Raw genomic sequence first — 12,093 nt, forward strand, 5'->3', positions numbered from 1 at the left:
TAATTATTAGTTACCCCAATTTTTTTTCATTTTTTATATTCAAGTAACACAAAAAATGAGAGCGGACACCCGTGTCCGCCTTGGCCTCCAGATTACTCCTAGCAGACACGGGTGTCCGCTTTGGCCGGCACAAAAATGCTTTCACCGATCGGACACGACTTTCAACGAGGTGATCCTGGGTATCTACCAACAGGAAGCAGCGGAGATCTTACTGATGATAGTGAGTTTGAGAGTGGTAAATCTCAAAGACTCCCAGAGGACAACCACGACTCATCTCAGCAAGTCGCAGATACCACGATGAATGCTGAAGGTGTGATTCATTCAGAATTGAATATGAGTCAATCAGATGATGAGATGAATACAGAATATGTTGATAAACTAATTTCATCGCAAGATTTACACACTTATGTTTGGGATATTCCAAAAGGAGAGCATTCACGTTTCAAGTGGGCATGGATTCCTCATAATGAAATGATTTAGTATTTTGGATATATAGTATCTAAACTTAGTGCAGGTGAAGTTGATATTTTTCGTACTGTGGTAATGGAAATTTCTGAAATGGTAATCAACTATTTTTTGTGTTACTATATAGACTATTACAAAATATATATGTTATCTGACCAAAACAAATAATTTTAATAATCACACATTATAGTGATTACACACCAGTGATTACACACCTCGTTTTCTTAGGATATTTATGATGTACTGTTTGGAACTTTTGGTGTAGTAATATTACTGGAGTTTTTCCCCAACACCAAATCGTTATTTTTACACCTCGACACGTGTTTAGATCACCAAGTGATCATCTTCAAGAGGAAGATAAAAGGAAGATGAGAGGAAGATAAAAGGAAGATATCTTCCTCTTGAAGATGATCACTTGGTGATCGAAACACGTGTCGAGGTGTAAAAATAACGATTTGGTGTTGGGGAAAAAACTCCAGTAATATTTCTTAGGATATGTTCTAAAAATAACCACTCCTAACTGCTACTAACCATAATTTTTGACAGCAGTTACATGAAAAATATATTATTGTTGGTTATTTTTGGAACAAGAATGCTGTGTGTTATTGGGTTAAGTCTTATGCTGAGTCAACAGTTGAGACTGAAAATCATACACTGTGACCCTATATTTTTGAATCAATCAATCTTATACTGATTAAAATGAATATTGAACTATACTAGCGCGCTTCTATTCAAGAGTTATTTTCGAATTTTGAAGAATCGAGTAAGATGAAAATCAATAAAAATTCACAAAGGGCCCCTAAGAATTTCATAAATTGACGATAAATTTCTTCAATATTCTTCACTCCAGTCTGTAATCATTCGCATTTGATAAAACAAAGGAATGAATGATTGTAAAAGGGAAACTGGGTCATTTTTTGAGATTATTAATTAAATACAGTTTCTTGTTCGAAAGTTTAGGTGTACATACCTATTAGTGTTAAAAGGAAAATACGTAGGTATTCAAAAACACTTCATTGTGAGATTTTAATTGAATAATTTCACAAAAACGCAACACGTGTTTCGCCATACAATGGCTTCTTCGGGCGTGACTTTACTCGTACTGTTCCTCATTGTAAGTGCGTGTTTCTATTTAAAAAATGATTGGAAAGGAACCCGTTTTTATTGAGCTATGACAAATGAAACTCCAGCTGAAAGGGTCGGGTAAATTGAAATTGATGAACAAAAACGAATCGTTGTTTGATATTGTTAGTTTCAAAGTTTTAAAAGTTCTTACTTATTTACTTATGTTAGGTTTTCTAGGTTTGTCACATGTCCTCTGTTCACATATTCCAAATTCAAACCTGTTATATATCTGTCAATTGGCAGTCTCATCACAACAAAATCGTCGGTTAGTATTTTGACGATCGGTTCACCAGTTTTCAAAAAATCGTGTTACATATCTAATCGGTTTTTCAGTAGTACTTTTGAATCTTATCCTTATTGTAAACCTAACTATATCAGTGTTGTCAATCATGAATATGACCAAAAGATATACAACCATTTTTACGTGTATAAGTTCAACTTAGTCTACTTTTCTGAGGTAATAACTTCAACATGTGCTTAAAATAATATATTAAAAAATATTTGCTGTCAAAAAGTCTGGTTTAGGAAGTGGTTACTTTATAACCTAAAAAATTAAATGGCAACTCTGCTTGGAATTTAAAGTCTGAATTTAGGAAGAATGTATAATATTTTCAAATGTTTAATCATAGTAATACTCATCAACTACTCAATCTGTTCAGCTGGTGATCATTCACCATATTATCAAAGATGTTTAGAAAAATGCAGCCTTCTCAACTGCACAGATGGTGAGAGACAATTCTTTGAGGTTGGGTTCAATTTGAAAATTGTTGAAAATAATATTTGTAGATGGTGTGGGGTTCAAAAATTATGATCAGCCCACAGTTTTGTATTTGACTCAGTGGTCATGCGGAGATGAATGTAGATATAATTGTATGTGGAAAACTGTTGACGCTTTTCATGAGCGAAAGTGGAGAACTCCACAGTTCCATGGAAAAGTGAGTAGTTTTATCGATACATTTTTCATATATTGAAATTCTGATTTTATCAGTGGCCATTTGTACGAATTCTGGGGATGCAAGAGCCTGCTTCGGTAGTCTTCTCCATATTGAATGGTTATGTCCACCTTAAGATGGTTCGCAAATTTCGAGCTGAAGTGAGACCGGATAGTCCACTGACATGGTTATGGCACACTTTTTTCGTTGTAAGAATTCATATTTTGTCCCAGAATCTATAGTTTGTTTTAATTACATATTATGTAATTATTTAAGGGGCACTTCTAAGGATCATTCTGAGAAAATAAATCCATAGTCTCAAAAAGTATATTTCGAATGGGGTGAAATCTTTTTTAGGGCAAATACCTTGACAAAAAATAATAAAGTTAGGATAAAAAAGGTAACATTAAAAGGAAAGTTCAATACGTTTTTATAGCCATTCCATGACAAGTTGAAATTAATAATGTTGACTTTAATAATTCCATGAATTGTACATGTTTATAGAGGGAGTGAAATAAAATAACAATAAGAATAAAAAATGATACAAACAATCAATTCTCACTAGAAACAGGTCAACTTTAAAAGTTTTCATGTTCATGTAATTAATCATCATCTTGGACAGATAAAAATACTGTGTAACAGTTTTTTTGAATTCTATTGCAGAATTAATGTTCTTTATGTATTCGAGTAGACTATTGTAAATGTTTATTTCAGTAAAGCATAATGAATTTTTACCAACCTTTCTATGTATTTGGATAATTTTTAAAGGGTTTGTTTTTCATATGAAGTGATCATGACAATCAGAGTTGAAAGTATAAGAGATATTCAAATGTGTATATTTATGTTTTGTCAAACAAATGAAAATACTTATTTTTGTTTTGAATCAGTAATTTTCAGGTATGAATAATTTAGTTGTTGGTTCTAGGAATGGCAAGTTATATACAGGGTGTTTATTAAACATGCGGCAAAAAAATTAAGGGACTGTTCCTTGAACTATTCTAAGGATATTTTGTCCTTTGATAATTTTTCATAGGGCGCTTTGTTTTAAAGGTATGGGGCGAAAAAAATTTCGACAATAACACTTTTGGAAATTTAAAAGTTAATAATGTAGCCGAAATAAAAGTATAGCGTACTTCACTGGACTTACGAAACAATAAAAAATTCAACAATTCCGTTGGTACCTATCAACAACAATCCGATTACTACAAACAGCTGCAGACATTCAATTTGCTGGGTGTAACACAATCAGAAATGATCCTGGTATTTTTGAAAGAGTTAGTTCGGGAGTCGATGATGTGAAGATTGTATTCTTGCATCCGAGCGGGGGGTAGTAATTTTCAACAGTTCTTGTAGATTAAGAAATATTACATGTAATTTTTGTCACACTTGTGACAAAAATTATTCATTTTATCGCTTTATTTTGTAATGTTTTCGAAGTGGATTTTGTGGCAGTGTCCCAAACAGAAATTAAATATTGAAGTTTTGAATAAATAAAACGGAAATAAAACAATTTTTAGATATTTTGAAGATAACAAGAATCTCAACTTAAATAAAATTCCTATTATTGGTGATATTCTCTTCCTCAAATTTTGAATATGTACAGTCCATGACAAAGTGTGATCTATGTGTAATCCTAAGATTTTTGAGATTTTTTCATATTTAATTCTACAATTATTGTAAATGAGAGGTGTACTTGAGGCGTCAGGCATTAGTTTGTTGCCTATATACATATAACTAGATTTTTTGAAGTATAAGTCAGTTTATGGAAATCAAGTCACATTGAAATGGCACAAAGATCATTTTTATTTCATTTTCCAATTCACTTACACTTTATCTCTGATGCCAATATGTTTTAATTAAAATCTTATGATTTACTGTATCAAAAGCTTTGCACAGATCTAGTGATAAAAGTAATCTGAATGTATTTTTAATAGTATCTTAGTAATTAAATCTAAAGCTGCAGACTTGGTATCGCTAGATCTGTCAGAGCCATTTTGTCCATCATAAAGAAATTTTAATTTTTTTCTAATTATTGTAAAAGCCTCTCATGCATAGCTCTTTCTCTGAAATTTTTAATAGCTTCAAAAGTATACGGGGGTAAAATAAAATTTGAAATAATAAAGAGTTGTCTTCTCAGAATCATCCATAAAATCATCCTATTAAATATTTACATGACTATCAGGAAGACCCTTTATATTTAAATCGAAAAGGGAATATTTGAAGGTGAGATTAGTTTTTGGGAATAAAGCTTGTTATCTTTCCACTTCTTCATCATTAAAAAATTTGGTGATTTATTTGAAGGGTTTTTATTGTATGTAGTTTTTTTTTTTCTTTGAAGAAATAGAAAGCTTGAAAGCTTTCTTCCCAAATCCTTTATATGTTGTACCAAAAATGGCATGCTCAGATTAAAAAATGTCTTGAAATTCTTCATTTCTTGAAATTCTTTCAAGGTTTCAATTCATGCTTGGTTTTGGTCAGCTGTCTTCCACTTTCGAGATTTTTTATTGACAGAGATTTTAGATTATGCCAGTGCCTTTTCCATGGTGCTCATGAATTGCTACGTGATGATTGTGAGGTAAATTACCTTCGCTTAGGTATTCGCTCTAGTTATTTTTCTTCAAAGTATTCATTTTTCAGATTGCTCCGAGACAAAATACCTCGTTTCGCTCTAGTCACTATCACAACATTTTTCATTGCTTTTTTGGTTAGTCATGTCGGATATCTCAGTTTGGGTCAAATTGATTATGGTTACAATATGGAACTCAACATCTTTGTTGGTAAGTTGTCTTAAAATGTCTTCACAACTTGCTTTCATTTTTCCTGACACAGTAGGATCATGAAATTTTTATGAAATTGGCTTTTCGATATTATCTTAAAACTGATGAAGTATGTATTTGAAGTTTGCAAATGATTTCTCTGAAATCATTGTCAGCCACTATGATCGAGATTATCGAATTTGTGTCAATTATTCTCTAGAAAAAAAACACAATAATATGTAAAAAGTATTTACACATTCAAAAAGTCTCACTGAAAAGGTTGAGAATGGAAAATGAATGGAAAAAAATTAAAATTCAGTTCAATTCAGTATTGTACATAAATTGAAAATAAGTACCTATATATTCTTATATATTACGTGAAAAAAGTTCTTCCCGGAAATGACAATTTATAGTTCAAATTATAATTTAGAAAAAAAATAAAATTCAAATTTAATAAAATCGTATTTTATACTGTAACTTATAAACAGCTACAGGTGGATACAATTTATACAGACTTCTCAAAGGCCTTTGATAAATTGAACCATCAAATTCTACTGAATAAACTTTTTTCTGTTGGTTTCGATAGTCAACTGTTGAATTTACTACAGTCTTATCTTCAGAATCGTACGCTATTTGTAGAACACAAAAGACACAAATCAACCGAATTCACTTCAACTAGTGGTGCACCTCATGGAAGTAATCTAGTTCCTCTTCTATTTTCTTTGTTTATAAATGATATTGTTTCAAATATCTCTAGTAACATGACTTTGCTGATGACTTGAAGATTTTCAGACCCATTGAATCAACCAAGGACTGTCTTATTCTGCAGAAGGAAGTTAATTCGATACATGAATGGTGCATACTAAACAAGCTTCCACTGAATATTCAAAAATGTAAATTTATGAAATACACCCTCAAGCACAACAATATAAAGTTTGACAATGCAATAAATGACGTCATATTAGAACAAAGCACAGAAACTAAAGATCTGGGCATCATATTCGATAAGAAACTTAGCTTCACGTCACAAATTAATCAAATCACATCTTCTTAAAAAAAATGCTTGGCCTTATCTTCAGGACGTGTAGAGACTTTCAAAACCAAGAATGTTTTATAACACTTTCTAATGCATATGTTCGATCTCGTCTGGAATATGGCTCCCTAATCTGGCCACCTAATGTGCATATACAGCAACTCGAATCTTGTCAAAGAATCTTCATGAAATACATGGCTTACAAACTGGATGGAGCTTACCTATCCCAAGGAATTGATAATAGAGTTTTGCTAAATAGATTTGCCCTATTATCCTTAGAAAACAGAAGAGCATATTATGCCTGTATAGTCATATATAAATTGATTTATAATCTGGTTGACTGCCCAGATTTTTTATCTCAACTAGATTTTCACGTACCGAGACGAAGTAGTAAAAACGAAATATTTTTCTATTTGCCTTTGCCTAGGATCAACGTGTTGATAAAATCCCCAGTTTATAACATCTGTAAAATTTATAATAGTTTTTATTCAGAATGTGATATTTTTGTTGTGCCATTTGGGCGCTTCAAATATATAATTCGTAACAAACTATTTTTTATGCAAGTCGAACTACAATCTAATTTCAACCCATAAGTGAAATACTGTGTTTCAACTCTTTGCACACTGCCAATTCTATTAGAATTGTACAGTATATGTTTTTTTTATTATTATATGAATGTATCACTGTTTGTATAATATACTACTCTATTACTTTGCTGATTTTATATGCTATTCGATATATTCCATTGTACTTATACTTAGTCATAGCTGTAAACTTAATTATATTTGTCTTATAATTGGGATCACTCCTGTTAGACAATAAACCTTTTTTTTTAATTGTGATTTCATCTGGAAATTTTTAAGCAATACACACGAGAAGAAGAGAAGAGAAGTCCTAAGTTTGGAAGGAAAGTGGGACGAAAGTTGAAATTACAATTTATCAAAAGTATTCCAAATTTATTATATTATTAGATTCAAATATATTTTGAAAGGCACTCTTCCAAAAATGACTATCGGACAGTTCTTAATTCATAAAAACAAAACAAAGAAAAAAGGCATCTGAAAATTTTCATATATGGAAATAAAAATTTCGTAATTTCGTTGAAGAGACTACAGATGTTAAGAAAAAGAAATTTGAAATTCACATTAATTTGAATAACATTCTATATACTCTCAAAGGAAAAAAAGAGTTACTTGGAAATTTTCGTTTGAAAACTGCTAGTGTGTGTTTATTTTTTTTGTCTCAAGTTTAGTCTGTTTAATACATTCCTTACAGTTTATTTTTTTCAGCTCAGTGGGTTTTTTCATTAATTGCTTAGTAAATCTGACTCATCTAAAACTGTTGTTTTATGTATGTAATAAATTATATTCTATCCATATAAAAACGAGAAGATAAATCCATTTTTTAAAATTACACTACTCCCTATCACCTGTAAATCAAAAAAGGAGAAAAGCTTTAATTGTTTCTTATGCTCATTTTTCATTCACATTAATTTTCACAAAAACAAAAAAGAAAAAAAAGAAAAAATAAATACAAAAACAAACAGAAATGAAAATTCAAAAGCAAAAAACGAGGGGAAAAAATCTATGTTTGAGCTACTATTCAATGTTACTTTCAAATAGTTTTTTATTAAAACAGTCTGGCTAATTGGTTCTCCCAAAGCCAAAAAATTTAAACCACACACACACTTAATTTTCACACCGAATTTTTGAGTGTGTTGGGAAATACCTATTTCATTTTAATGTGACAGAATTGCGATGATATTGAAATGTGCAGTTTTTCTTATTGCATAAAATTTGCCCTATATATTCGTTGCTGGCATTGATTTTAGAAAAATCATTGTTGCCTTATTCATTGCTGACTCACAGACATAGCTAGAGTTGATTATGTGCAAAGAAAAAAAAATTAGTAAACATATTTATTTCCTTGTCAAGTTTACAAATATTAAATTTTTTTATGTACATCAGTGAAGTACATACATGTATCATATTATTTTACTTTTTTGTAAATTTTATCACATTTTATGTAATCTCCTTTTTTGGATAAAGAAAGATTTTTTAAATAAATTAACTTATCTATTATCAAGATTCCAAAACATCTAACTGCCAAAACATGAGTACAGTCAGAATATTAATTATAATAATAAATTAATATTATTATTTTGATATTAATCTCTAATGAAATGTTAAATTAATGACATGGCATATTTTGTTAAACTTTGTAAACACTCTTACAAATGCTAAGTTAATTTTCAGGTCCTTTGAATAACGTGAAAAATATTCAATATGAAATTATTCATCAGATGATTATCATTTTAGTCATTTTATATTATCCTTAAGCAGATCAAAAAATCTCATTACCTAAATATTTATGGAGGTGTAACCCTATTTTTTTTTATTTTGTCAGTAATATACCCTTTTGAAGGCTCCCAAGAGAATATATATTAGTCTATTTAATCTGTCTAGTAGAAATACATTTTTCAAAATGAGGATGTTTGTTAATTTCATCAAGTATAATATCGAGTAAAAAAGATTCCTAAGAGAATCTTGGTATATCTTTATTCATTTTATTTAATGCAGCTGATCCAAAATATATTAGTGTAAACAAATTTTAAACAAAAACTATTCCTTAGAGAACTCCATGAGTAAATGATCCAATACAATAATTTTTAGGAACCTTCACTGCCATATGTTGGTTTGGTTGGTGCACTTATAACCGAATTAGACAGCGGTATGTATGGAAATGTGCTATTTATGTGGCTTTAACGGGTATTGTTATGATGCTGGAAATCATCGACCGTCCTCCTTTTTTTTACATCTTCGACTACCATTCTTTATGGCATTTATCTACGGCACCATTGATTATCCTCATATACAGGTGAGTGTTTTTTCTGTTGAATCATTGGTAATATGAATCATTATAGCTCCTTCTCCTAACATCTTTATTTTATTCATGAAGATATATCGTTTTACTCTTATAAATCACCTATATTTATAAAAAATTAAAACTTAGAGATTCATAAAAACTGCCATGCAATGCTAACTTGTTCGTACAAATTACTTAGTTTCAGATTGTGATTTTTTTTCAGTTTTGCTATCGATGACTGCCGATATCTGAGGAAAAAAGAAATTGAATCACCAGAAAATGGTAAGAGCAAGGTTCCTTGAGATATGCACAGGTGGGTCAAAACAAAGAAAATCAAATGTAAAGGCAGCTTGGCCCGCCTTGCCATCAACAAACGAGGAATTTCATTTTATAGGTGAAATAAAAAACCAAATATACATAAGTTCAAGTTTTTGATGAGACGTGAATTAACTGTAACGAACATTTGGGTTATACCAATAGACATCTTTTAGAAAACTGAAACTTCTGTAATCATTCAGTCATATCAATATTGACAATACAAGTGGCCATTTTTTGTTAGTTTCATAATTTTGTGCCATTTATTTGTGAATAAAAATTATTGATCTATTGTTTTATTTTTCATACCTACCAGATTTGTTCTAGATATCTGCTAGATTCAACATGCAACCACAATATTATTTCATAGAGAGAAAGGATAGGAAAATAAATAAAGCTGTAGTTTCAACTCATAACTAGGTTTTCATAGTTTAACCTCACAAAGATGTGAATAATAACTAGTTTCAGTTTGAAATTGCTCGTTTATGCTCACTTTTCCAGTAGATGCACAATTTGGTGTAGAATAGTAGAAGGTAAACGGATATTTGAACTAATAACATTTCAAGTCTCTACCATCATATGCTTATGAATAGTATTTGGGATCACCAAGATATCTTCAAACTTTAGGGAAAACAATAATTTAAACATCAAATGGCCCTGTTACTTGTTTGATTTCTTAATATTGATTAGGACGTAATATTTCTATATAATATTGTGAATCACCTTATTTTGTATTGAGACTTATTGAAATATACTACCTAGGCATAGAAATTGATACACACCTCAAGTGGGATTTACATGTTGAGAAATGTATAAATAAATCAAGAGGACTTATATATTTTATAAGTTGCGAAATATCCTCAGTATCAATAATAAAAAACCTTACATTATGCTTTTACAAAGTCTCTTCTGCAATATGGTATGGTGCCATTCTTTTATTTTGAAAAGTAAGGAATATTTTCATAGAATCGTTTGACATGAACCCACAAGCAAGCAAAACCATTGGACAACGGGTATTCACATATATTGCTCCAATATTATTCAATCTCTTACTCATTTAAAAACATTGAACAGTCCTATTCCCAGAAAAAAGCACCTGAAAAATTGATTTTTTTAATAAGAGCCAACACTATTTTCATAACGTAAATGGCCCACCAATAGCCTCGCCTTATCATGATCTTTCAAAAAGAATAAAAAGAAAATCCAATGAAAAAAAAACTATATCATATTGTAATCTACCTGCATAAATTATTTTAAAAAATCAGTAATTTGCAGCGCACCTAGCTGATTGATATAGTACAGAAATAATGGTAATGAACTGCGATTACCCTACTCTCGACTGGCTCTTGGTCAGGACTCCTCAAGTTATCAGGGTATCATCTGCTATAAGAGCACTTCAGCTATTTGGAAACGAGTACCTTACAAAAAATACATTTTATTCTACTGAAGAATTTCTACTACTCTAGGTATTATTGTACAATTACTTTATTTTACTTGTACAAATATATAGGTTTTACAACCTACTTGCATATCTCATTTTATCACCGTTCTTGCATCTTTTTAATATGTCTACTAAACTGTTAACATGTATGTATACACTGTAACTATAGATAAGCGCAGCTGCTTTATGTTCTGTTCTGACTAGTCTGATAAAGTTTTATATCTGTATGTACCTTTTTTCAAAATAGTCTTTTTTCGCATTTTTACCGTAAACAATTGCACAAACAATATTTTTCTTTATATGTTTGTTAAAATGATTTTATTTGTTGGCAACCAATTTTTGAAAGGCTTAGGGAAAAATGTATTTCTATGGATGCTATACAATGTCCCACTTCTCTCATAGCTTTCAAACGTTCAAAACCAAAAGATTTCTCACACAGTGAGAAATCTCCGCCATTACAGTAAGAAATAATTTCTCACTGTTATCACGATAACCCAAGTCAGTAATGAATTGTTATGTCAATTACCGAAAACATGTTGAAACAAAACGACCTGCCAGGAATTACTTTACAAAATTGTTCAAATATAACTGTTACTATTTTGAATAAAATGTAAAAATGAGTTGATGACATATAAGTATTATTATATATGTATTTTAATTTTCAATACTTGAAAACAACACGACCGTAGAAAAAGTACAGTATACAATGCGTGAGAAAATGACATATTTGTCATTTTTCTCACTTGTACAATATACTATTCTTTTATTTGAAAAATAATTTGAAGCCTCCTCTCTCTTGTTGCTCCAGACCTCCAAATCCGGCCCTGTGTCTTATATTTACACCTGGTATATCTTTTAGGACAGTTATTACTACTACTAGACAGTTACTAATATCATCTATGGAAATGTTGAAATCAAACAAATAAAAAGAAGAATTGGTCTAATTGAACATGACTCACTTAATGACACTATGTGATTAATTTTCTGAATATTTGTTAACGAGAAGATAAGCAATATTTACGATCGTTATTGATAAATTTTTGAACATATCATAAATATTGGTTATAAGTTGGAAATCAAAAGATAACGATCAGAAGGAATAGATGAGATTAAGGAACTGATACTAAAATTTTAATTAGGTCCCAAAACAACACTGAGTCA

General features: G+C 30.4%; 1 protein-coding gene across 1 annotated transcript; it reads left to right on the forward strand.

Moving 5' to 3' along the window:
* Positions 1-1,837: 1,837 nt before the first annotated feature.
* Positions 1,838-9,783, forward strand: PGAP3 (Per1-like protein PGAP3). Its single transcript, XM_074175415.1, has 7 exons — positions 1,838-2,315; positions 2,377-2,525; positions 2,579-2,731; positions 4,973-5,097; positions 5,160-5,299; positions 8,984-9,188; positions 9,400-9,783. Exons 1-7 carry the CDS (start codon positions 2,189-2,191, stop codon positions 9,476-9,478), a joined length of 978 nt encoding a protein of 325 aa, XP_074031516.1. The 5' UTR covers positions 1,838-2,188; the 3' UTR covers positions 9,479-9,783.
* Positions 9,784-12,093: the final 2,310 nt, after the last annotated feature.

Source organism: Leptinotarsa decemlineata, unplaced genomic scaffold (assembly GCF_025532065.1).
Source record: "Leptinotarsa decemlineata unplaced genomic scaffold, Ldec_3_MD MMD2_tig00001019_RagTag_RagTag, whole genome shotgun sequence".
Taxonomy (NCBI): domain Eukaryota; kingdom Metazoa; phylum Arthropoda; class Insecta; order Coleoptera; family Chrysomelidae; genus Leptinotarsa; species Leptinotarsa decemlineata.

What these genes read in the sequence shown, in the direction of transcription:
- PGAP3 (XM_074175415.1), top strand. Translation starts at nt 2,189, where the DNA reads ATGTATAATATTTTCAAATGTTTAATCATAGTAATACTCATCAACTAC. An exon ending in CTCCACAGTTCCATGGAAAA is followed by an intron (nt 2,526 to 2,578) that starts GTGAGTAGTTTT and finishes TGATTTTATCAG; the next exon opens with TGGCCATTTGTACGAATTCT. An exon ending in GGAACTCAACATCTTTGTTG is followed by an intron (nt 5,300 to 8,983) that starts GTAAGTTGTCTT and finishes AATAATTTTTAG; the next exon opens with GAACCTTCACTGCCATATGT.